The sequence below is a fragment of the Caloenas nicobarica genome, chromosome 2 (assembly GCF_036013445.1).
Source record: "Caloenas nicobarica isolate bCalNic1 chromosome 2, bCalNic1.hap1, whole genome shotgun sequence".
In the NCBI taxonomy this organism is placed as follows: Eukaryota; Metazoa; Chordata; class Aves; order Columbiformes; family Columbidae; genus Caloenas; species Caloenas nicobarica.
The window spans coordinates 58,795,370-58,822,764 of NC_088246.1; the positions used below are offsets into that span (position 1 = coordinate 58,795,370).

At 40.5% G+C, this 27,395-nt stretch overlaps 1 protein-coding gene across 6 annotated transcripts in view; it reads left to right on the top strand.

The window, feature by feature from the left end:
• Positions 1-27,395, top strand: part of HECW1 (HECT, C2 and WW domain containing E3 ubiquitin protein ligase 1) — a 266,955-nt gene that overhangs the window by 148,295 nt on the left and 91,265 nt on the right. For 3 of the 6 annotated variants that reach the window (XM_065627747.1, XM_065627745.1, XM_065627748.1), the window contains 2 exons: positions 15,745-15,823; positions 24,368-24,537. In XM_065627747.1, the coding sequence (XP_065483819.1) occupies positions 15,745-15,823; positions 24,368-24,537 (249 nt within the window). Of the gene's footprint in view, positions 1-5,563; positions 5,601-15,744; positions 15,824-24,367; positions 24,538-27,395 lie in introns of those variants that run through there. The other 3 variants (XM_065627746.1, XM_065627750.1, XM_065627751.1) reach the window with 2 other exon arrangements.

Sequence of the window (27,395 nt, forward strand, 5' to 3'; positions counted from 1 at the left end):
TTCTTCTATCTGTTTACCAGTTAGGACTGCTTACAGTTTTACCATGTCTCCTTTTACGCATGTTCTTCTAAGGTGCTTTGGAAGTATCTACAACCATCATGTGATTCTGATCTGAGCATCGTCTTGCACAATTTTTAATACAACATGAGATTCTTCTTGAAGGCCAAAGCAGGCATTTTCAGAGCCTCTGATATCCTCCAGTATGCATGAGTTGAGGGAGGTCTTTGTGTGTTTATATACAATACAGGAAGAGAAAGGAAATTTTGAGTGTGGATAACCACATCATTTTGTGTAGAATTGCAACTGAGGCAGAAGACCTTTAAAGCAGGAATGGTGTTAATTAGCTAAGTAATCTGAATCAGTTGGAATGAGATGTACCAATTGCTGTATATGTTAGACTCGATGAGCCAGGGAGTAATTTCCAGTCCAGTGTTTCTGGGAGGTCATTGCATTTTCATCAAGAGAAGAAGCCTGTGTTCTGGTGGTTTTTAAGATCGCACTGACACTTTTTTAAGAATACCTGAGTTAATGCATGAATTCTAGCTCTTCAGATTCTAATTTGGGTAATTATGATCCACCTTTAGTATCTGCAATTTGAAATTAGTTTAGCTTTTTCGTGTCTGGCTTTGTTACCTAGCACTGCTGTTGGACAGCTTTGTATTTTGTCTCAGATGTGAGTGGCAATGTGTTACTTTTCAGTTATATGCCAAGAATTAATGTTTCCCAAAAGGATTAGAAATACTTAAATGGAAGTTGTTGTCATAGTCTTTAATCTGCTATTATTTTCTGTTAGCTGATGAGACAAAGAAAAGGACTTAGGAGCAAGTGTTAGCCGTGCTGAAGAGCACAGTGGCCAGGTTTCTGACTGACTGACATGTTCATCCAGGAAAATTAGCATACTAAGCCATGGTCATTAGATTAGAAGAAAGAAGAAATGACTCATGTTGAGGAAGGAATGCAAATGTTAGCTGAGAGACAACTGTTTGTGTGGATAAGCCTTCCAATGAAGTTGAATGAATTTTAAAAGGTGTACAGGGAAAAACATGAACTCACTGCTTATTCAAACTAATGAATAAAATCCCAAATGACTCTTTAGGAGCTTAAAATGAACAAGGCAAAATAAGCAGATGGAGCTGGGGCAGTGAAGGAACTTGTTTTGTAAAACTCTTGTGATGCCTCTGTGACTGTATGAAAATAGGACATGAGGAGAACTTGGTAAATGCAGCAGAATTATTGGTTTATCAGTTTATGTTTAAAATATCTGTTATGTTTGTAAGAGATCAGTGATTTCTGAAACAACATCAGGATGTCAGAGGCTCATCTTATTTCTTGAAGATGGTGTTTTGTGTAACAGTATCTGCTGCTAGGTCTCAGACATGCTGCCAAGTGAAAAGGGAGGATGAAGCTTCATCTGCGGGGAGAGATGCTTAAAAACTGTGGCTATGGCTTTTAAATCTATTGGTGTAGATCATGGCAACCTGAAAACCAGAACCACTGGAGTAATAGAGATCTTCCTGCTGGTTCAGCGGGTCTTTTCTCTCAAAGCCTGGGAGAACTATTGCACAAATATAGGATAGATACAATTTGCTTGTCCCTCACATTGTGTTTCTTTGCCTGGCCGTTTAGAATTACTTAATTTGCTATAAGGCATGATGCTTTGAACAGCTGCTTTGGAGTATAATGCAAGTAACTTACAAGACTTGAGTAAAATTTGTTGGGTGGTTTGTTTTTGGTTTTTTTTTTTTCAGAAAAGAGCATGGAGACTTCTTGGGGGTCTCTGTCTGGGGACTTTCAATGCACCCAACGAGCTGCTGGGTGCTCAGTGTTGCAGTCAAGAGCTGTAGCCTGCAGGCTTACAGATGTGAGGAAAATGTTTAGGACACACAGATGAGGAATGAACTGAATATATCAGTGGTGAATTTGCTCTGCAAAAGCAAAGTATAATTTTACAAAGCTTTGATGCATAGTTGAGAACACTGATAAATTCTTGGGTAGATGTACAGATCATAAAGTCTCTGAACCACTCACAAATGAAACGTAAGTTTTATTGGAATCACATTTTCCTAAGCTGAAGTGTGCTGCGTTCCCTGTGCGCAGCTGGAAAGCTGGCACAGTGGGAGGAAAGCAAGGAAATAGGTGCAAGTCCTATTCTCGTGTCCGTGCATCCATATCTCCTGTATCTGAATACAAGCCAAGGTATGAATTTTAGCTGAGGTGGGTGATTGCATGCCCAGCCTCTCACTCAGCATCTTTCAGCAAATTTCAGCAACTAGTGTTCCCTGATGTGGCTGTTTCCAGCACTGGGAGGATTTCTTTACCTCAGAGCAGCAGCCAGACAAACTGCCACAGACGCGGAGGGAAAGAAAGAGGTTGTAAAACTTGACAAAGCCAGATCCGGAGCCTGTGCTGAACATCTCTGTGCACAATCCAGCAATGAAGTTTCATCTCTACTGGAACTGATAGATGCCATCAACTCTAGTCCTGATTGGATTTTCAGTAACCAAATATTTTCCAGCAGCCAGTGTAAAGGACTAAAATAACTTACTTCCTTGAAGCATCTTTAGTTTTTTTTCCTTGAAGTATCTTTGTTTTTTTTTTCTTTATCTGCTTTCCTTAGTTTTGAGAAGAAGGGTGGGATGGTAGGAAGATTTGGCGAGAAGAGAAGAACACTATTGCAATTTCAGAATGCATGACCCTTTATAAAAGTAATGAGTTCTGAAAATCTGTCCTGAAATGACCCATACCCTGAGATAACCTATATAAAATCAGCAGACATGACTGCAGAGATGACTCTGAGGTGAACGTGTGCACATTTAGAACTTGTGGATTTGTAGGTTATTTTGAATGTTTGTGGCATCACTCACAGGTTATTCCAGTGGGAAAATACCCTAAGGAGGTGAAAGAGAAGAGCAGGTGGTGACTGAAATGAAAAACTTTTCAACAACTCAGCACACGTCAGTGCCTGCAGATATCTGCCCTTCGAGTGTAGTGTGCATGAATGTTCCTGTCTGTGTATGTCCATTTGCATGTGCACACAAGCCCTATCATGGTCATGCTATCCTTTCCACCTCACTGCTTTTTTTTTTCTGCTTCTCATGTTTTCAACTCTTACTTTTGCATTATGTATTTCCAATTTTTTTCTACCATGATTCAGCTTTTAGGTTTATGCTTTGTCTGAATCTGAAGTATATCTTGGATTGCCTCTACTTAACTTCCCACAAAAAGATGATCCAAAAATATATCTGTAATGTTATATTAGGAAAAGGTTATGATCAGAGACAGCTAAAAAAAAGAGAGCAGCATTACAATTTATATTCATCAAGAGGCAGACTTAATGCTTCGCAGTTATCTTTCAGGCTTACGTTTCCTGGTTTCTAACAGCTCAACAGAATAATCATGTTCCCTTAACACTGTTTTGCTGATAGATGCAGTTATATAATATTGCATGCTTTTCTAAATATTTTTTTCTGTAATTTTTACTTCTATGAAAGATTAAGAACGACAGAGGTTCAAGTGGAGGAATTGATGTAGGTCAGTATGTAATATATCAGCAGATGTGCGTAAGAATTTTTTTAATAGAATTTTAAACCCTTTGTTCGTTTTTAATCCTTGAATCCCTTGAGAAACATTTTCCACTTACATTAAATATCTGGGGTTTTTTTCCCAGCTAGCTAGCTGGGTTCTCAGACGAGCATGTTTCCATCCATACTGAAAGCGTGTAGCCCCTCCTCACTTAATATCTCCAGTTTCAAAGCAGGCTTAAATTCTTACATCTGTAAAGTCTGATGGAAAGCAACTGAATTGTTCTTACACAGTACCCTTTTTAACTCAGTGGCTCTGATTTTTATTTACATTGAGGCCCTGTTTACCCTTATGGCAATGTAGTAGGACTTTATGGTGAACATAAGTATAAACCACATTAATTAGACCGTATGTTGGTATTCTTAGCAAAGGACCAGCAGTATCGCTCATATGACCTAAATAATCCTGGGCAATTGTTATAATTCACAAAATGTGTAATGGACCATATTTCAGGTACCAACACATTTATGACCTTTTGTCTAGCAGACTGGTACTAAGACTGTGATTCCAGAGATGAGGTATTTGAGGGCAACCAAGGTCTGTTACCATAGAGCTGATTAAGCTATATGGGAATATTTAAGCCTAGTACCGGAAAAGTCTGGAGGTGCCACTAGTTATCAGGAAACCCTGGTTTAAATAGCAGCCTATATATTTATTTTGTTTTTCCCAAAAGGATCTAACTTACCTTTGCCAGTAGACATGCTTGAGAGCTGCTGCCATCAGGTTTGAGTTTTAACAAAGCTGTACTAATGATTGTTGAGGCGTTTTTGTGTGTGTGTTTGGGTTTTTTGAGATATATCTGAAAGGGAAGGAGGGAATTTTTTTAGGATGTGGGAGATCTGGAATTTCAGAAATTAATTGGTTGCTTTCCTTATAGCATCCTCCACTACTGTTTTCTTTGTTTTCCACTCTTCTTCTATAGAGCTTTGCCTTTTCTCGTTTCCACTTTTCTTTTTCCACTTTTTGTTTCCTTTTCTAGTTCACTTCTGTCACCTTTTTGCTGGCTGCTTTCTTTCACAGTTTTGAAGAGCTTCTTGACTAGAAGGTCCAGGCTGCCTGAAAAGCATGCTGGGCTCTGGCATCGACCAGCCTTCAGGACAACTTGCTGCCACAGCTGGCAAATAGCGGTCACCGCGTGAGCCTCAAAGTGGGGTGGCCAAAGCTGCCAGGTGCACCCAGGCATGTGAGATACCTCCTGCTTTGCTGCAAGGGTGAGCTGTGGTTATGTCCAAGGCTGAGCTTGCATGTCAGCTGGTTTTGCAGCTGCCTCCCTACAGTATGCAGTTAGCACCCTGTGAGTCTTCATGCTTTTTGAAGCTGCTACCACTGCGAGGATGCTCAGGCTCTGCACATTTATTTTTCAGTTGTGTCTTTGAGGGTGAGGAACGAAGAGGGAAAATTCCGAGTCTGTTTCATGGCCTCCTCATTTTCTACTGTGAGTGATATAATAATCATTGACGGGGGTCAGCACAGGCTGCTTCAGTGTCCTGCAGTTCAGGGATATATAAGCTTCTGCAGCAGAAGGGAGTAAAATATTAATGCCATGAAGTCAGCGGCCAAATTCTTACCACTTTCAGAGGGGTCAAAATTGACTTCCAGATTTAGCAGTCATACTTCATGTACCATTATGGACTGGCAGCACAGCCTACTCCAAGATAGGGGAAAAGTTGTGTCTCTTGTTCTTATCTTTCCAGCTAGTTAGGGAGGCACGGTCCAAAGAGGTGGCGTGGATCAGACCTGCTTCCATGTACGCCAAAATTTTGGACGCTAACCAAGAAAATTTTGCTCCTGCAACTGCAAGAAAGAGAAGAAAAGCAGAGTGAGAGTTGCTGCTGGAAGGGCAGTTTCATGACAGAGCACGAGCCTCTCTGCTCACCATGGCTTCCAGCTCCAGCAAGGGCAGGTGGCAGCAGCCCGGCTCTGCGCTCCTCTCCTTGCCCATCACTGCTCACACAGCTGCAGACAAGTGAGCACAGGGGCTGCCTGCACAGGGCTGGCAGAGGGCAGGAATGTTCCTGGTGGGTATGAGGGGGAGATGTTTTGTGCAGAGCACACCTGCTTTCCTGTGAGAGTGTCCAGGAAGGGAAGTGGTCTGGGGAGCAGGGGATGTGGAGTGTGCGTGGGGATGGGAGCCACTTCTCTTCCATGTGAGTAGTGGGTGGTGTGTGTAGAAGGGGCCATGAAGCTCTGTGTTGCCTTGCTCTGTTCCCAGGCTTGACTGAAGTGGGTGAGATGAATTCTGCACTGATTTGCATCAAAACTGACACATGCAACAGAAAGCACCCCCATTGCTGATAAGATGTGATTTATTTAAGATCTACAAGAATTATATCATTATACACACTGTAGTTAATGATTTCTCTACAGTGACAGCACTCCTGCATGTAGCCGACATCCCTTTCCTCTCCTGTCGTATATAATGACGTTATGTTTGAAGTCTTGCATCCATTATGCAGCAGGCCAAATCCTTCATGAGACTTTCTATGATGACCAAATTGCTTTAGCGAATTCAGCTGTTACAGTAGATTGGATTTTGAAAATGCCGGTTTTTCCCTGAAGTCTTTGCTATAACTCAAGCTTGCTGTAACACCATACCACAAGTAATTTTCAGGTTGAGTCTCACTCCAGTTTTCTTCATTCTTCAAATTTGTCATTGACATTACATAGGAGGAGTAGCAGAGATAGAGCTGGATTTGTTCAGTCCTAAGAGAAGTCTTAGGTGGGATGTTACTGGTGTCTTTACATAATGGGAGATTGTAGGGAAGAAGGAGACAGACTTTTCTCAGCACATGGTGAAATGACAGCAGGCTATAGACACAAGTTGCAACAAGGGACATTCTGATTAGACCTCAGGAATATTTTTTTTTTTTCTCAAGACACTAGTCAAACAGGTTGCCCAGAGAGCTCGTGGGATCTCCATCCATGGATATACTCAAAGCTCAACTGGACAGGGCCCTAAGTAGCCTGCTCTATGTTGGTCCTGCTTTGACTGAGGGGTTAGATGACTCCAGGAGATCTCACCCAACACTGGTTATTCTACGGCAGTTTGATTACAATCAGTATTCCCACAAGCACACTGCACTGGAGAAGCCTGTTGACATTTTACAGCCTGCTGCTCTAGAAAGCAGCGAACTAAGAAAAACAAAACTGTGAATGCTGTAGCCAAATAGGAAGATGAAGGCAATTCTGAAAAAGAAAAATAAAAAAAACCCCAACCACGACAAAAGCAAACAAACAAAAAAACAGCCATGGGTTTACTGAGATAGGATAAGCAGTTTCTGCTGACTCTGATGGATCTCTGAAAAGATACACAGAAAAAACAGAATATGAACGAGGCTGCATTAAGTGACTGTAGACACTGTAAAAGGAGGTGGTTTTGTTTGGTTTGGTTTGATTGATTGGTTGTTATTTTCTGTTGTTGTTTTTTCTCAGCTTGACCCTTTCTTTGTCATCATAACTAGAAAAATGCTCTGTGGAATGCAAATGTTTTATTAGTAATTCAGCAAGTTCGAGGTATATTTGAAGTAGCGGATATATTTCTCTGGTTTTTAAATCAGACTACAAATCTCTGCAGTCGCCTCATTTCTGCCTGAAGTGGGTTCCAAGGCTGAAAGTAAAGGGCCTGTAACTCACTTATGGAAATAATGGTATTCATAGTGAGTTGATATTTGGGGCATTCATTTAGAAGAATGGGCATCGTTTGCTGCCTTGCTGCTTCTTTTATGGTGTAAAAGGTCAATGGCTTGATTCCCTCGTCCAGACTCTTTGGCAGCAAGACGTTCTCCAAATACAGCTTAGCTGAAGGATATGATTGTCTCTCACATGTGAGCGTTACTCATCTACATACTTGTCCCAACCAAACTACAAGAGCAGAGTGAGGAGTTTCTGAAGCTCTAATGAAGGGTGCCTGGAAGCACAAGCTGCCACCTAATGCAGTCTCCTGCTTTCTGAAGACATTGTGGATGTGTCAGAGTTTAGAGTATTTCCCCAGTATATGCCCTACATTTTGGTCACTCTCATCATTTCGTAGTGCAGAGGAAAGGTGTTAGCAGCAATTTTTTAGTTCTTTATACAAACAAATAATTTTCTTGAGAAGTCTGAGTTTAGAGTCCACAGGAGCAAATTTTATGCAGAATTACAGGATCTAAACAGTGCCCAATGGGCCTATCTCACCTGCCAATGGCAAACCTTCCAGTTATTTCAGTGGGTTGTAGGGTCTTGCGTAGCTGTTCCTGACAGAATAATATTTACAAGCAATTCTTGCTGTCAGAGTGCTTAAGCCTATTAATGCTCTGTGTATGGGCCTGTCAGGTTTACAGGGCTGATCCTGTCCTGCACTAGGGATCTGCCTGATATAAATCTGATCATAAACGCAGATTTTCTTAGAGGTTTTGTTCTGGATGATGGTAGCTCTGGGAAGCTGTTGTGGTTTAACCCGAGCTAGTAATATAATCACGATAGCTGCTCGCTCACTCTCCTCTACCCCCCAAATAGGAGGGAGAATCGAAAGAGAAGGAAGAAACTTGGATTGGGATAAACACAGTTAAATAGAATAACAAAACATTAATACACTACTAGTAAATATATATATAAAATATAGAAATAGAATATAAAAGATAATGCAATTCTTCACGAACTCTGCACCGAGCAGCCAGTCCAGCAGCACCTGGTCCCAAACAGCTCGTCCCAGAGAGAGAAGAGGGAAAAAGGCAGAAAGGCCCAGAGGCAAAATGGCAGGATGGCAAAAGGCCGAACCAAAGAAATTCCTGAATAGAACTCCCCCAAACAGGTCTCTGTCCTGGCTCCGACAGAGAGCGAATGGAAGATCCCAACTCTCCTTAAATATGGAGCATGACGCTAATGGGATGGAATATTCTCATTGATCGCTCTGGATGTCAGTCAAGCTCTGCCCCATCCATGCCCCCCTTCCCAGCTGCCTCACACCTGTGGGCAGAGCGCTCAGAACATCCTTGGCTCTCAGACTGGAGCAATTAAAAACATGAACTCTGTCCAGGATGTTATCTCCTGTTCTCAAACTAAATTCAAACAGCGACTGCGCTAGCTACAAAAAAGTACGGTTTCTAACTGCATGAAGAAAATTAACTCATTTTCAGTCAAACCAGCACAGAAGCACAAAGCTGTTTAGCAACTGCAAGGAGCCTTCTTCCTGCCAACTCGACCAGAGTTTGTTTTGCACTTTGGGTTTGTAAACTACTGTCATCCTTTGGACTACTTTAAACTTGCTGAGAGACTTGTTAGCACTCAAAGGCTCACTGGCATCAAATAGCAATCAGTGTCAGAGCCAACGTGGGGGCACTTGGTAGGAGATGCTGCAGAAAGCAGTCATCCCAGAAGTTTGCTACCTACACAGAAAAAATGGCTGCTGCTTAGATGGAGTCCAGCCATTGACCCAGAAAGCACAACCCAAAGCCTGTCAACGTGCATGTGTGATCGTGTTTAAGTATCTGAAAATCAAAGAGTTTATTTAAATGAAGTTTCAAAGGGTGATGGAAGATCAGAATCTCTAATCAAAGCTTTTCCTCTGTTGCCAAAGGATAGCTGAAGTTTATTAGGCAGAACTGTTGAAACAATGAAAAAGCTGACTAATGAAATTTCGGAAGAAAAAGATACTGGACTGTGTGGGAGATACTGATTGTTGCCTCAATGCTCAATTTTGTTTTAATTGAAAATGGTTGCTCTTAACATCCTTATTCTAGCTGCTGGTTATGCTGAAACAGCATACTTGTATAGGGTAGATTAGGGAATATGAAATATCTTCATGCCAACGAGGAGACTTCATACACTTGGTATGTGCTGTCACTGAATGTCCTCTTGTCATAGCCTGTTGATAGTTGCCTTCTGGAGGACTTTACTGATGATACCAAACACCAATTTTTTCTGGTAATTTAGTTTAGATTCCAGGGTTTATTATCTAGAATCTACAGACAGATTTTGTAAAATTTGTCAGTAAGAAAAAAAAAAAGTTTACTCTCTTCTCTGCTCCTTATTTTAAGGGTTTCTAGAAGAGAAGTTTTTGGAATGAAAAATTTCTGTATCCCAGGAATAAATGTAGTAATCAATAAACACGGCTGCAAGATGAGGCAAAAGGAGTTTTCTGCAGACAGAGGGCAATTGCCGTATGCCCACAAAAGGCAAATTCTCCCCTTAATTAAGGAATGGCATTGAGAAAGTGGTGTGTTACGAGGCTAGAATGGCACCGTGACACACGGGAAAGACTCTGCGTGTGTGTGGTCACAGTCCTTCAGAGGCGAGAGCCCAGCAGGGAGTTAGGCTGCTGCTGGAGAAACTGACTACCATTTGGAAGCACCTCATAGAAAAATACCGTGGTGCCAGCACAGTGGCTTAAGTAGCTAACAGGATAATCCGAATATATTGCATTCAAGAGCTGGATAATTCTGTTAACAGAGTGAGGGTTGTAGCTGAAGCACTGCCGCTAATTAGAGCTAGACTTTCAAAGTGGTGCCTGGGATTATATCTATAATGCTGTCAGTGACAGACATGGAGATCAGGTCTCTGCTACTTCCACAATTCGCCCCTTGTGTCCCAGTGGGCCCTGTGTTCCCAAGACATGAAAGAAGTCAAGGGATGGGGAGAAAGGAAGCACTTATTCAGTCTGTATTTATTTAGTAATTTTTTTTCCAAAACTATTTCTTTTTAAATTCGGCGCTAGGAGGAACTGGAAGTATTCACCCATTTGCAGGTCTATTGAGGACTGTTCCCTCTGTCAAGAGGATGGCACAATACGAAGCATTAACTTGGCACAATGTCTTATATTCTTTTACTGTGAAAAGACCTTCACTGCTGAGCTGGGGAAAGTGTAAGCCATTTGCCACTTGCTTAGAGAGTTGTCCTAATGTTAAGAGTTCAGTGAAATCAAGAGGGCAACAGTAAAAGCCAACAAAACTAGATTAGGGGAGAACAATTTTTTGGGGAACTGTTCTTGACACCTGTGCTATGTACAAGTCTGCTAAAACAATAGCTCAAAGCTGATTAAACTGACATAGCAAAGCTGTAGAGAGTGGAAACCGGTGCCGTGCCCCTGCGTCAGGCTGGGTTGTTTTAGACCCGTCTTACATCTCAAATGAGGGACGCAAAGAGGTGAAAAGAAACAGAGAACAAAGTATCAGCTTCTTTTGCTCCTGACTGTTGAATTGAGGCTATTAACGTTACTTATTTTTTTGCTTTGAATCTGCGAGCAGGTTTAGTGCTTTTGAAAAGCAGAGAACAGAGAACTGGAGCTTGTAGCAGCATAGTGCGGGCAGTTACTGAACAGCCTGGCTTTTCTCCCTGCTCTGCAACACCACTTCTTTAGTTCTGACACATCTAGCAATATTTTTTCTGTCTGCTGATGCACAAATTAGGATTGAGTTGAGGCTATTTTTCACTTGTGATTTGAATCAAGCGTGGGTCATAGCCTTCCCTTTTTGCAATGCTCTTATCTACTTCTTTTTATCCTCAGAGCTGGTGTGTATAAAGATAAAATACTTTGCTGCTTTACTTTTGTAGTTTTGAGTTTTCTTTCATTGTAGACTTCTATCTTCCATACAGGTTTAATACTGCTTGGAAGTGTGAGCCTCTCTGAATACTTTGATATGTTCTTAGATCTGCTTTTTAAAAGAGAAGCTCTTGTGAATAGTTAGTATGGCCCAGGCTAGAGCTTTGCCAGTTTACAGTACCTGACTATTTAGTCTGCATTAAATATTACTGTAGTTACAATCTGTGCTGTCAGTGTAAAATATTCTAGGTTTTAATTAGCACCTTTTAAAATTGGAACTTGATTGAATTGAGCATTAGGTCACGCCCATGATGTTCACCAAATAAAGTCAACAAATACAACAGGTAGTGTGGCACTGTTTTTAATATCACTGCAGTTTCCTCTGTTTTGAATGTAAGAAATACTGGCCTATGTGAGATAATTTATATCACTTATGGTCATTAATTGTTATCAGTCTTTTGTAGCAGAAGCTACTGTTACAGAAGTGCTTTGGCTGTCAGTGTAAAGTTTCTTAAATCGAATGTGCTACTTACAGGAAAAGAAAATTTTCTTAGCTTTGTTGAATCTCGTCGTGTGGTCACAGGGGCCAAAAATGCCCTTCTGGGGAGGAAAGTGTGTTACAGAATTATAAGTCTAAGGCATAACGGTGTTTTTCTGTGCTGTGTATGAGAAAAGGAGCATGTGCTTGTATTTATCAGCTGTGCATGTTTAGCTGCAGTAGAATCATGTAATAAGATCATGTTAATCCTGTTACATATCAACAGGACTTTTAAAATAATGAAGTTGGGCTGCACAACATACAAACACGCAGAAAGTGACTTGGTGATGCGAAGAGAGGTTTACCAGCACATTCCACTATTACTGGGTCACTGTGGTGCCCAAAAGCAGATTTCTAGCGCAACACCAGCCAAACATGGTTACAGCCTCTTCCAGACACACATGTATGCTGTACATGTGTCCAAAAGTATTTGCCTCAATGTAACATAGAGGTACAGGGAGGCCAAATAGGGCTGCCCAAGGTGTGTCCTGTAGGCCGCTTTACTTTCAGGAGCAAGAGGGTTGTCCTTGTTATTCTTCCACGTATCTAGGTAGTCTGAAGGGTAAGGTATTTTAGGAGATATTTTTAATTAGCTGTGAGAGTCTGTGTTTCTTAGCTTCTGCTTAGACCAATTTTTAGTGATGCACTTGGAATTTTACCTCAGCGAGAACTGATGCACAGTAGTACTCTGGGATTTCTCAAGACTTTTTTTTTTTTTCATAATACATACCATGGCTAAAGAGGGAGGGAGTCTCAAGGGCTCTGTTTCCTGGTGTGAAACCTGCCTCCTTTCTCATTCAGGGTCACATAACTTCCCTCCAGCATTTTCAGGAACTACTCACAAGGAAAAGTGCTGTTAGGACACAACTGTATTATTTTTAGCTTTCACTCCTCTCCTTCTGTCTTCTTTTTTTCTCTGTACTGAAAAAAATGAAAAGCGCTACCAAATGTGGACCTTTTCCTGAGCTCACCAAGTCCTAAGAGGCTTAGATCTAGTCTCAGGTACCTCCCCGTGTTTCGCACATAGCCATCACAGGTTCTGGATGTTGTCTTTTGCCATGCTTCAGAGGTTGGGAAACTTTGTAGTAGACCAGGGGAATATTTTTTACAGTGTGTGTTTACTGGAGGGTATTTTAAAGGAAGCGCTGATACTTCTCCAACTCCTTGAGTGCATGCAGTCCCATCAGTGACAATGTCACCGGCTCCGGTTACAAGCAGGGAAAGCAAAAGGAGGTTTGAATCTGGTTTAGGAAGCCTTGGGTTTTCTGAGAGGTTCAGCTAGGTTTGACATTGCAGCTCATGTCCCATCTCTTCATATCTATTACAGGTATGACACTTGTTCCTTTCATACCAAGGACTTCAAGTCCATAGGATGTCAAGTGATGAGATTCATGTCGTCTTTCTGTCAACTAACTATGTTTTAAATGGCAGTTCAGAAGACAGAGGGTTTTTTACCTCCTGATGGCTAAATTCAAGGCTTACCTACGGTGACAAAACTCCCAACATAATTATATTGTAGCCACTAAAACCAGTCTGGATTTATTTCGTGATAAATGGCAAGCAGGAAGAGTATGACCTGTGCACTTCCCCGTCCCCGGCCTCAAGACACCGTGAACCCCAGTCAGCGTGGTGGCTGGAGCGCCTTGTCACTTTGCCAGCCTTCCTAATGTCCTTGCCGGGGTATGTCCCTGCATAACCGCTCCTTCCTTTGAGAGGACGACTGCCTGCCGGAGGCCCCGGCACGTGTCCTGCCGCACTTGAGGCCTGTGGCGCGGCTGACATTTATTGACAATCAGGCCGTTTAAGAACCTGACCCTGATATAAGACACAATTGTTGTGTCTATAGAGTGAAAAAAAAAAAAAAAAAAAAAAAAAAAAGCAGGAGCATTTCCCAACTCTTGGGTGCAGATGTGCACCCCAGCCTCCTCGCAGCTTTTTGCTAGTGTGAGGCCTGGCACGGGCCCTGCTTCTTCACCCCACTCCAGCCGCCCTCTGCCTTGGTTTCCATGGGGAAACATGGAGCGAGTGGAAATTGGGAGAGCACTATCAGCGGCCCTGCGATTGTGTGACTGAGGGGTGGGCACTTGGCAGCACAGTGTGGAGTACACCTGCTTCACAGAATAGATGGATCTTCTAGGAGCAAATCATTTTTCTTCTTTGTTGTTTCACTTATGGGGCTGGATGTGTTTTTACTGTCTTTGTACAGTGCCAAGGTTTGCCAGTCCAACTTTGGCCATACTGGTGAAGTTTTACCAGTGTGATATATAGCATAACTGTCTCAATACAGTTTCACTGATGTAGATATGGCCCATAATAGCAACGTATTTTCAAGTTTTCCACAGGCCAGTATTTGCACGACCCTATCAGATCCACCCCAGTCTGTTCAAAGCATAGACTGTTAAACTATTCATACTGATTCGTGGCAGATCTAAAAACCCCTGAGAATTTTTTAAGTAGTGGAAAAAAGCACATGTTTTGCAAATGTGCGCATATCTAGGTCATTTGGCCCAGTTACTGCCCTGGACAGAATAAAGAACAAGACCATAAGTAGTAAGCATTAAAGGATAATGTGTAATATATGCCAGGCAGTGAAGTAGTATGAAAAACACATCTTGACAAGGAAACGTCATTGGTTTTTGGTGGGTTCACAGCTTTGGCTGGTAAAGGTTACTGAGTTCTTGTCCTAAAATTGTTATAGTCATGTATAATATTCTGATTTAAATGTGTCTCTATTTAGAAGTCAGTGGTGACTTTAGTAAATAGATTGAAACCTGCTTATCTGAGAAGTCCTAAAGTGCAATTGTAACTGGGCAGCTGTGATCCAGCAGGGGTATTTCTATTGGAATTTGCTCCCAGTCCAGCTCTACTCAGTGCCCTTTTTCCCCATTTAAATAGTCTGTAAGAAACAAACTGATTATGATGAAAAGTCAAGTCCAATAGTGCCAATTTTTTAAATAATGGTGCTAAATTCACCCTATATATTTATGATCTAGGCCTCACTTCTTTCTTGACCTGCAGGCTTTGCTTGTTGCTTTGTCCCTGCTAGCTGGGCAGCATTGCCCCCTTGCCCAGGCTTTGAACTCTCTGGGGGCAAAGAGCTGCTTGTTTTCTAAGTTAAGCTTGAATGCACAATATTTAATACACTGAGGAGTGAGTCACAGCTGAGTGGGACTTCAGTTACTGTTTCCTGGCAGAAATTGGAACTTCACTGCATAAATGTGCTTTTTCTTTTTTTGCCCGACAGCCGAATGGCAAGAGTGGCGAGGAGCTGCAGCTTCCCGGGAGCAGAGCAGCGCTTGGTTTGACTCCAAAGTCGGTGGGAGGTCGTAATAGCAACACCACCTCCCTGCTGAACTTGGAGCCTGATTCCCGGTGGCATCTCCTCTGCTCTGTTCGGGGCAACAGCGGTGAAAACTGCTGATGGTGGGTTCCTGCTGGTGCCCCAGACACTGGCTCGTAGGCATTCTTGCTTCCCAGTTCTGACCATGGCCAGAAGGTAGCCTGGGCCCTAATTTTCACAACAGCAGCCCTCCAATAAACATGCTGGAATAAAGACTGACATTAAACCTAAACTGTGGAGTACAAAGAGTCATCTATTGATTTTTTTTTTTTTTTTCCCCCAGATCACTCTCAATACTTATAATAATTCACAGTTAGTTTTCACACAGGCTGTTAGTAAGCTCTTGGAAGTCTTTCTTACTTGTATGCAATAAACTTTCTGGAACAAGATTTTTCTACACTAGTAATAAGATGTTATAAAGACATGAATTGTTTTTAGAGGCGAGAGCCACATCTCCATCCTTATGCGCTATTTTTATCTCCTGTTCTTTAATACAGCAGTTCCTTTTTGGGTGAGGAACTGCTATTTTTAAATTACAGTAGAATTTTTTTATCATTCTGTTTTCTTAAGGAAAATCCTTCAGGGAGGGATGACTTAGGCCATTAGTGGTTAAATTATTACCTGGATAAAAACATTGTTTTGATTAATGGTCATCTAACTGATTCTTAGTTTTACTAGTAAGAATCTGTAAAAAAAGGACAGTTACTAAGTAATTTGTCTGTTCAGGGGTTATTGGAGACTACTCTCTCACAATTATTTTTCTTCCAGCAGATTTTTAAAAGCATCACCAATGAAGATTCAATCCAGGGGCAAGGAAGTCGGAGACTGATAAGTTTTTCGTTGTCAGGTGAGTCACTGCTGATGTGAAAGTTTTAAGCCCAGAGAGTGGGAAACTGAAGTTACTAAAATCTTTCATGTTTATCTTTCATTTTTATGTATGTATGTATGTGTATGTATGTATATGTGTATGCTTGGTTTTTTGCCTGTTGCTGTAGAAGTGATGCTGAGAAAGATAATTAATGTCTATGATTATTGCCACACTGTCTTCCTTCAATGAGAGTTATGTGCTGAAGTGTCTTGTTCAAGTAGAGTTTTGGGGTCATGTTAGGTTCTCCTGTTTACATGAAATGCGGTACTATATATGTAGATCAGGGAAAACAAGATCAAAGGCACGAGCTTTACTTGCGGAGCAAAATATGATTTGTGGTAGTCCTCTGTTTCTTGGAGAGCACGTTCCACAGTCTTGGTCTGGACCTGAGGCGGATCCATGCACCGTGGTGCACAAGCTTGTCTGGATTGCTCAGCAGTGACTCTGGGATTTCTTGAGCCAGAAGACTGTTCTCAGTCCTCTACAGTTTCTGAAGAATGTTCAGCCTCATAACTTGGCATGTCACAGGAGGTTTTAAAGGCTTAACATGGTTCCATGGAGCAGCTACAGACCATTTGATCTGACTTTGGTAACAATCTGTAAATCATTTCTGTAGAAAAAAATCAGTTTGACAAAAGGGAGTAATGAGTAAGTCTCTCATTTTGGAGTTGTCTGCTTGCTATTTGGTTTTCATGTGTTTTAGGTCCTGGAAGACAAAGAGGAAGATCCTGAACTTGACTTGGAAATCCTTTGAGGAAGTAGTACAGAGGAAAAATAGTGGTTTTATACCCCAGTTACCCTAGTTCAAAATTTTTACAAGCATAGGCTTTTCTGACCACAAGTCATTTCAGCTCATATAGACTTCTTTTCAAAAGCTATATTTTGGTATGCTGTCACCTTCATTGTCATTACTTAAAAGTTAGCTTTCCAAATTATGGTTGATTTAGTTGCAATTAAAAAAAATAAAAATAAGTGAAATACCATTAGTCTGACTGGGGACCATTGCATTAGGCGCTGCACCAACACAAAGCCATCATGCCCTAAGTTGTTCATCATCTAAAGGATGCGACAGGAGCTATGCCTTCTACCGTATCGTTTTAAGAAAAATATATTAGAATGGGAGAGAAAAATCTTGGAAGTAGGCCAAATCCCAAGAAGTACTGAACGTCAGTCCATTTCAACTAACTTGTATTGCTTCTTCCACTGCCTAGACACTCCATTGAGACCTTACATTAAAATGAACTGTACAGGAACAGTCTCCTTCTAAAAGTTGGTGACAAAGTGCTTTATTATTTCTGTAGTTTCACTGAGATTTGCTTGGACAAGATTCAACTGCTGGAAATAGCTGAGAGTTTGCAGTATGTCAGTAGAATATTTGTTTTCTTTGTATTTGCTTCCTTGGAGACTGGAAGTTGGTCCTGCGAAAAGTTAGTTCAGATTAATAGGTTCATTGACAACACTGATCTCAAAGAAGATAATTTCCCATGATTAAGCTTCTTAATAATTTATACGATGACTGTATTATTATAGCTTTAATTATTTCAAATACCAAGAAAAATATTGTAAGCCTAATTTAGCTAGATTAAATACAGTCTTTAAGGAAAGCTATGCAGCTACTTTGCATTTACTTTCCGGTATGACTTTTCTGCTGTTACCAGTGAATGTCACACTTCTGATAAGGCGGCTGAAAGTGTCAGAGCTCTCACATGAAGTACAGAAAGCAGAAATGTGCTAAGCTTTCCAACGTGTACCAACTACTTCAGCGAATGTTCATGGTCTAGCAGCAGAAAAACGCATTTGCTGAAAGCCTTTGAAACCATTCTGTTGGCTGGTATATTTAGAAAGTGGTATCATAAGGTTTGCATGATATGCCTCCTAGCTATGTGTTGCATCAAATAGCATTTTTCAGGCTTTAATATTTCACATATGTGTTTGCACACTCTTTATTTTTAGGTGTTCTTGTGGAACAAATAACCAGAAGATCTAAATATTTCAAAAACATTCAGGCATTTATCCTCCTCACACCTCTCTGAGAAGTGTTCTTAGTTATTTTTGTGTGGCTTTCAGACCAGACATTCAGGTAACATCATGTGTCAGTTTATGGAAGTCAGAGTATAAATCACAACTGAAAATAGCATTAGATCTGCTAGGGGTCGTTTTGACAATGATAGTTACCATGAAATGCTTGATCAGAATGCAGATCTATAATGTGCTTTGTCTTCCAACAATTTTTTTAAATCCTAGTGGCTGACTTTATAACAGGAGTTCTAGCCACTACATTTTGGTTTTTTACTATTGCTATAAACCTGCCTGTTCTTCTGCCCTCCCCAACTGAAGCTGACTTGCCCAGATATATTCTTTATAAACCTGAGTTACTTACCACTCAACTTTTTCTTACCCATCAGAGCTTGTGCAAAGGTTAGGTGACTTTCTACCACCTCCAGTACACCTGTGCCTACAAAATACTGCAGGGCTCTAAACGAATAGATTTAAAGGCCTCAGAAGGCTTTGAATTCAACTGCTCCATTATCCTCTGTAACACAGGCCACCTTGTTCCATGGTGCGGAGCTTTGTGTGAGTTTGGCTCAGCCGTATCTTACAGACAGGCTTGTAGTCTAGATCTGAGGATTCTGAGAGATGGTACTTTGCTCCAGGGGTTAATTGCAGTGATAAAAGCTTTCTCTCGCTGTGTTAAGCTATTCAAACTTTTTCTGTGTTTTCCTTCTTGATGAAGACAATTAAAAAGATAGCCCGTCTTTCAGCCATTTTTGAATAACCGAATTCTCTACGCCTCTTCGTTTATTAATAGACCTATTTCCTTCCCGATACCTCTGCTGCCCCTTCCTTACACGAATGAGATTCCGTTTCATTTTCCCTTGTAGTATTTCCCATGAGAAAAATTATTTTCTCTTTTCCACTGTCTTTAATATTTTGCTTGGGAGCCCCATGTGACAGAAATGTTTGGGCTTATCTGCTCCAATTAGTTGTTTGTTTGGGTTTTTTTTAATCTCAGATCTTTAAGCACCTCCTTGGGTAGCTACATTAGCGAATTCTTTCTTTTTGAAAAAGTAAAATGGAGTCTGTCTATATATCTGTAGATTTCTGAGAGCAGAAAGAACCACTTTAGTGATGTGATTTAACCTCTTCAGGTTCAGTAGCTGATCGAGGCAGTAATCTTTTGTACATTATGTAGTATCTTTTTCAGTGCCCCTGCATTATTTTGCTCTGTTGGATTTTAAGACTTTTATCACTGCACATTACTATTTGATTTCTAAAATTCCTCAATATTCACTTCTTGAAATCTAATACCAGATGCAATACTTCCGTGAATGTGTTCACTTTCCTTATGATAAATTTTGGTATCATATACTGCTGCATGAATTAAACTGGCATTTCAAAGTCAATGCAATATTGCTGTGCTCTTACTTTTGAAAGGTTATTACACTACTAGTAGCTAAAATAATTTCTGTTGCTCTAAAAACACATAGCTGAGAGGCAGTACCTACATGCCTCTTGTTGATTCTTGAGCAAGCAGAGTTTTGTTCTTCCTTGCTTTGAAGCCACCATTATGTCTTAGGTAGCTCGTGTATACAAACTGTTACCCTCTAAGACAGGTCATACTTGTTCTGGTCAAGCTCTGTAAAGTACACTCTGCAAAAGAAACACTGACATTAGCACGCTGGCGATTACCTTACCACGTTGGTTGTCAACTCAGATACTAGTCCAGCTCAAGAACATCTATTCAGTGTCAGAACCTGAGCTGACAGCTCTTTGGGAATTTGCAAAGGACAACTTTGCAAATGTTGGAGCTGTCTGTTGACATCTTAATTAGCAACTCTCTTGTGGTGATGGATCATGAAGATGGTTTATTGTGCCTTGATACATGAACTATCAGGATCTCAGCAAGATGACAGTATTTGTACTTTCTGTCATTAATGACCAGATCATAGTGAGATTACATTCCATTTTGGTATTCATCAAGCTAAATCACAATCTAAATTGACTATGGTCTTTCCGGTGACTCTCTGGTTTTTCCATTGTCCTGGTAACTTTGTGGCAGAATTGTAGAATCACAGAATGGAGGTCGGAGAGGACCTTAAACATCATTTAGTTCCAACGCCCCGACCATGGGAAGGAACACCTTCTGCTAGATCAGGTTGCTCAAAGCCTCAGCCAACCTGGCCTTGAGCATTTCCAGGGGTTGGACATCTACAGCTTCACTGAGCAGCCTGTTCCAGTGTCTCGCCATCCTCATGGTTAAGAATCTCTTCCTAATATCTAGTCAGAATCTTCCCTCTTTCGGTTTAAAACTGTTACCCCTCATTGGTTATGCTTTTAGATATGTTCTGGGCAGGTTTGGCCTAACTCAAGATGTCTTCATATTCTCAGAGGATCAGGTGACTCATGAGGAATAGGTATCATTTCCTGGTTCTGAAAACACTTGTCTAGTATGCTAAGTAAGAAAAATGCGAATTCAGTGAGTTGACCATAGAATTACTGGGGCTTAATGATCTCTTCCATAAGTGTCAATATAGCTAGCTGCAAGTAATCTATTGAAAATGGTTGGGTGGTACTTGGAAACTCACAGGACAAGTGCTTGTTGTCTTTTGTTGGAAGGAATTTGCCAACTGTATTAGAATGTCAATATCAGTTTCTCAAAACTAGTAGCTCCGGTACTCATTGGTCTTTGACCCTTCTACTGGTTTGTAGATTTGTCTACTTCAGTGAAGTAAAATATGGACCATCAAGACACTAAGTGGACTCAGTCTTCTTGGGACATATTTATAAACTGTACAGAATAGCTTGGTGTATTATTTCTAGGAAAGTTCTTCAAAAGCTGTTGGCAAAAGCTCAGCCCTCAGGTACAACAGCTTCTAAGTTCTTTAACGTAGAACTAGTAGACTGATTACCAGGCTAAACTTAATTGATTTGGAAACCAGACTGCTTCAGACTCTGGTTCTTGCTCTGATTCTCCATTCTTTTCTGTCATGCTTTTTCAAGCATGGGTTTGGACCAGTACCTTGCTATGTCTGCAAGGAACTGAAATACCAACTTCACCGTAGTTGTGCTGATCGTTACCATCAGAGAATCTCCTTGCTGAGCATGACAAAATGTGACCTGCAAACCCAAATAATTCCTCTCCCCTGACCTTTTGAAAGCTTAGTCACTTGTACTGAGGCAAAACCAAACATGATAAAACACAAATGTTTTCAGGCTGTGTCTGTCAGAACTGATATCCCCACCTGGTTCCATGTTTTGCCAATAAACTCATGCTGGTTTCCAAATTGCCACAAAAATAGAATCTCCATTGTTATGCAGTCATCAGTGCCTCCAAGTTTGTAATGCTGCATGGAAAATGGATTTGCAGAATGATCCTTTACAAGACAGACAGGGAAGCCTATGGCCCACCGGAGGTGACCTAGAGCAAAACTTCCTTAGGTCTCATCCAAACACCTAGAGATCAGCATATATGGAAGGGAAGCCCTGAAGTTGGAATAAATTCGTGATTCACTTGGGGACGGCAACAGGCAGCAGTTAGTATAAGCCATTTTTTCTACAATGAAGTGAGCCTACCTAGATTAGGATGCAGGTACTCACAACTGCTGAAAGTCTGGGGCAGTGAAAGAGTCTGTGGTTGGTGTGTCTCCGCCTGGATCCCTTCCCTCTGTTATCTTTCATGAAAGATGGCCTGACATGATTAAACTGATAGATGTGTAGAACCTCTTTCATGCTGAAGCGTGATTTATGAGTAAATGGGAACATATGGTATGTTAATAACATTTTGAAGAGACTGGATGAAAATACACATTTGCAAAGCATAGATGAGTTATTTTGGTAGTATTTGCTCATATGCCTCCAAGAAATACGTTGTAAAACTACAGTGTACAGCAACGTACCTCTAAGCCTTCTGGAATTCATTGGTTTCACCAAAGATTTAAATTCACTTGACCTTAAATCATCACTTAAATATTTAGTATCTTCAGAGCCTTTTTCTGAAGACAATACAGATAAGAGAGAAATATTTCCATTTGGGAAAGCAGAATAGCTGGGATTCTTCTGTTAGGATGCTACCCAGCCGTGGTAAGAGAGTACCCGAGCCTTTGGTTACAAGAAGCTAGAGCATCCATAGGTTGCACTTCAAATCAAGTGGACTTCTGTATATCTGGAGATGCCTGTGTGGCTTTATTCAGAGCTTTTGTATTTTTGATGATCTGTTTTTTACAGTGCCGAGAATTTGTGGTGAGAGATGGAAGTATAACTGGGACATCTGTCCTTGAGAAAGCTATTTCTGCCATCCCTTTTTGTGCTTTGGACATTAAAAATTGAAGTTTCTGACCGACATTTTTAGAAAATTTGTTGTATTATGCAATTTAAGCAAGAACATGACACAAATAAAATTTCCTGTTGTGTCTTTAGCTAAATTATTTTTTCTCATCCAAATACAAAAATTAGACTACTAACTCAGGTTAGGAGTACCTTCACCTTCATGGCTGTGCTTAATTCCCGTAAGTGGGAAGAGACTGCTACGTCATCGTAATATGTATGTTCTTTATGGTACATAATATATAAGTATACATAATTGAGTGCTAGTTATTTTCTGTCTAGCAATAAACCATTTCTTTGCACAGTGGTACCCAAAGATAGCGTGGTCTCTCTTTGAAGGAAAAAAAAAATCAGAAACATATACAGCAATAAATATTTCAGTTTCAGAATCTTTTGAGGAAACATCAGAGAGAAAGAAAATAAGATCTCAGAGGTCTTCCTCTCCTCTCATATGTTAGCAGCCTGACACTATTACACTGCTGGGTCTTGTCATTCATAGTGCTTTTGCAATCTTGGTTTCTATTTCTGGAGTGCACTTCTAACAGTATAACTTCCAAAGCAAGAGAGTTTGCCATATAGGATTCCAGCAGGGCTGATAGAGGCAATGCATGCTGGTTACATAAAGATTGTACACTTGGAAAAAAAATTCAGTGATATATCAGTTTGAACCAGATATTTTCTTTGTGTAATACTGTTGATAGGACCATGGCATTACGTACTGTCAGTAAAGTACTTTCAAGTAGGCTATTAGTAGTGATATCCCCTATTTTTTGTTGATTTTTACAGAACGTCACATGAATGAGATTCTTAAAATACAGTCTGTTTCAGGACCATCTGTCCAACAGCTTTTGAATATCTGCAACATGAATTATGTGCTGGAATAGATAATTAAAACCAACTAGAACAAAATTGGTTCTTTTTAACTTGCACATTTTATTGTGTTGGCTATTACCATATGTTAAGGAAGCAAAATACAACTGGGTGAATCTTATCACTGTTCTTGATATAGCTGATTTCTGGAAAAAATGCTGATGTTTGTGTGGAAAGAGTATCATTTTCAGATTAATCCAAAATATCTGCCTGAAGGGTTTTGAATGGTCTCCTGCAACCCGCCAGAGTAACTAGGTTTTTAATCAGAAGAGAATTAAAAGACTCTGAAAATTAATGTTTTCAAAACCTTCCTAAAAGAAAAAATGTGTGTTTAAATTTCATGTTCGGGTATACATCTAAGCAGTTTCGGAAATTATCTTGACTAATACTTTGTACCTCTTCAAAACAGCAAGTATCCAGAACGCAATTCAGTGCTTATAGCTCTATGTGAAATAAAGCTTTAAACAGAGGAGGGGAATCTCCATGCAAAGAGCGGTGGAAAATAAATTAGCTACTGAACTCACTAATAGGAATAAGTGCTTATATTTTCCCAAGAAATCTTATAAATGTATCTGGAAAAAAAGAAGGCCAGAGGCTTTAGTTTGTAGCTGTTTAGGCAAAATTATTGATATGCCTGTAGATTGGTATGTATTTCACTGGCTTCACAGGGACAAATCTTAAAAGACTGTTTGTCTTTCTTTAGAACGTTATGAGTAATTTTTGAAATAAGTGCCTGGAGATTTTTTGTCTGCATGAGTCTTGTTACACTCCCTGGGACTTCTGCAACAAGAAAGCCCCGCTTAAAATGTGGACATTATATACAAGAGTTTTCCTAAGTTACTACAGGTGAAGTTAAACCATGCAGGGAAGGAAATATTTTAAAGTGGAAAAAAATGTAAAATGACTTACTGCGTATAGAAAAAAGTGGTATAAAAGCTAAGATTCATGGGAAGAGAAAATTGATACCTAGAAGTGACATATGTTGGGTACCAATTGCCACGTCTATGTGATTAAATAAATGGATCTCATTTTCAGAGTAGTTCTACCACTGGAATCAGGCTGACCAAATGCTTAGCTCCTTAGAAAAATCAGCAGATCACTTAAGTTAAGTTGAATAAATATTGATTTAGAAGCCAGAGCACTCTGCACTTTCAGATTGTAAAAATTGCCATTTCATTATATAGTCCTTTGTAAATCCTGAATCACAAGATCATTATGGTTTGGCTTTACATTATCTCACAAGAAACATAGTGAGTGTTTTCATATTCCTGCCATATTATTTGAATTCCTGAAATGTGAAAAATAATCAGGTTATTTACCTTCTTTCAGATTTCCAGGCTTTTGGTCTGAAGAAAGGAATGTTCTTCAATCCAGATCCTTATCTGAAGATTTCCATCCAGCCTGGAAAGCATAGCATCTTCCCAGCGCTTCCTCATCATGGACAGGAGAAGAGATCTAAGATCATGTGTAATACTGTTAACCCAATCTGGCAAGGAGAGGTAAGCAGTCTGAGCGTTGAGCTGAGACTTTTCTAAAACATGGAAATTACTCTAGCAGTATCCCTTTAAAAAAAAAAAAACAACCAAATAAACCAAAAAACTTTCTTGGCTAAAATAGTTGTTGACCTAAGTGTGGTTGATGTATTTCATGACTTATTGTCTTAATGCAAAAGGCTTAATTAGCTACAAGGATGAATGATACATTACAACTTTCAGTATGGGTTGTACTTTGTGGTTGTAATTTATGAAGCTGTTAATTATTGAAGGCCAGCTCGTCACTCAGAATTGAAAAATAAATTTGGACATTGTGAAAGGCTGCGCTACATTGTCATAGTGTTCCTACACAGAGAGGAGACATTATATAAAGCAGAACAAGTATAGCATGCAAGTAAAAAGAATTTATGTGATTGAAAAGCGTCAGTAGCAATGTAAATTAAAGGCAACTTTGGCACATTTGCCCATCACCTTGAAGAAACACTCTCCAGTCTGCTGCTGCTTGTTGGAAGGGCTTAGTAGGTATTAATGAGATCTGAGAGTTCAATTGCTGCCTGCTGTTTCTAAATTACATGCGAAATGGCAACAGACAGCAAAGAATAAGGAACCTCTTTGGAATTAAAGGAGCCTGACAGAACGGGTGTGATTTACTGGTGTTCCCTGTCAGACAAATCTCTCCACTGCAGGAAAGAGTAAAAGTAAATAAATAGACTAAATAGATGTATTCAAATTAAAATGCAAATTGTAAGGTAGTTTAGGGATAATTAGGTCAAACTGTGTAGACATGAAAGTGTGAGTGGGGAAAAAAAGACAGCAGAAATGTCACCGAATACTCCTACCTGGAGGAGGATGGTCAAGAAAGTAGGTACCACATCAGGTTATGCGACAGGTGAGCCTGCGTTGGGCAGCTTATATGACAGGGGCAGGGGCGATGACCTTGAAACCAGTCTGAGAAAAACGCCTTCTAACAGGACTTAATTAAGTGGAAGGCCCTGTCGTGAGAAATCCACCAAGCCGTAACTTCTTTGTGGCTTCAAGCATCAGATGTATCTGGCTGAGGGGTCCCAGGTCAAGATGAGGAGCTGGAACTGACATGGAGGATCAGGGGGCTGGTAGAGATTTTTCAGTAAAGTGCATAAGACACGTGCCTAGAGGCGGGCAGGCATGAAGGGGAGACTTGCTGTGTGTGTATGTCACGCTCGGTACTTGTGATTGTGGGAACTGGCAGCGAGTGGGGGTGCCAGGACTTGACACTCAAAGGAAGACCAAGGATATGGCTGTGATCCCACAGTTCTTTATCAGCCAGAATTAACTGCCGAGGTGGCACACAGGCTGTCCTTATCTGAAGAGGGATGTAGCAGCTTTGCCAATGGAGGCTGAAAATAGGCTTTTTAGAAGAACCCAATACTGGTCAGAAATCATCTCTTGATAAAGGCAACCCTCAGCCAATGAATTTGTTCTCGCTTCAAGGTCCTTTTGCACTGCTGGAGGATAGAATAACCAAAGAGTAAGAATGTAGCCCTGATAAAATGTCATGAGTGTCTTCTCGGGCCATGCGGGATGGGTGAGTTTGTGGGCTGACATTTCTTTTCCAGTGGAGCTTGGCAGCAAGAAAAGGAGAAATAATGAAATGGCCTAATTATGGACATCAGAAAGCAAAAGAGCACAGCTGGCTTCCAGCTTCTCTGTTCAGCCCCTTGGTTGTCTTTATTGCATGCAAGCACGCTGCCTCTCCCATTCTGTTGTTAGCCTTTTAGTGGCTAAGGAGTCCAAAATAGCTGAGCTGTCATCCAACATGTTCTCCTTCTGCATTCACTTCAGCTAATATTGAGATGTTTAACTGCACGCATTTGTGTTGCAGTCTATGCACATCAGCTGGTCTGAAGTCTTTGTACTGAAAACCCACATTGGTTTCTATCGCACAGAAGACCCTAGGCCTGGTTTTCTTCAACTTTATCCCTTTATGGGACAAGGGGAGAAGGAAGACTGCAAACTGCTGCTGAATCGTGGTGGTAGCCATTCTTCTGTCCACCCTTTTCACTGCTGGATGTGAATATATGAAGTGAAAAATATTGAGGAATCACAGCCATTTCATTAAATTGATCAGTCATCATTTGTTTTCCAAAAGAAAAATATTTTAGGTAATATATTATTTCAGAAGGGTGATTCTTTCCTAAGGTACTCTGTCACTAAAGGAAAATAGAACCCAGATTATTTTTCTTGTCAGTTGAATAATGTCTAATTTCTTTTGGCTGCTAAAGTTGAAAAAATCTGAAATAAGGAGCTAACACTAAAGAAATAGCTGCAGACTGGGATCATTATATATGTTCTTGATTACCCTTGAACAAAATCAGAAGTGAAAAAGTTGACTCAGTTTTGTAGGGCCTCAACACCAAATTAGAGTACTATAGACTGAGGGATAGTTCATTTACTTAGACTAATTAATCCTGGTGTTCCCCCTTATGTTACCAGATTGTTCCATTTGCATAGTAACCACTTGTATTATAAGAACACTCTGGTAGCACCATGATATCTCAGGCAGCTTTTCATCTGTGTCATGTACTATTGATGATCATCTTCATTTCACAGACCATTTCAATACCGTTCAGCACAAGTTATCCTGACTTAGAGCTGCTTCTCATTGCTCTATTTTGCAGTACTTTGTACAAGAGGACATAAGGAAATAGAAATTTCAAGTAGCATGGGACATTTTGACACTTGCAGCAAGCTTCTGCATGAGATGGAAGAGACCTCACACAGAGGATTGTTCACTGAGACAGGCTAAAGCCCAAGTGGTACCTTCTGCTGGTAGAGAGAGGTCATTTTGTGATGTTTCTATATGTTTTCACGTGCTCACAGAAGCA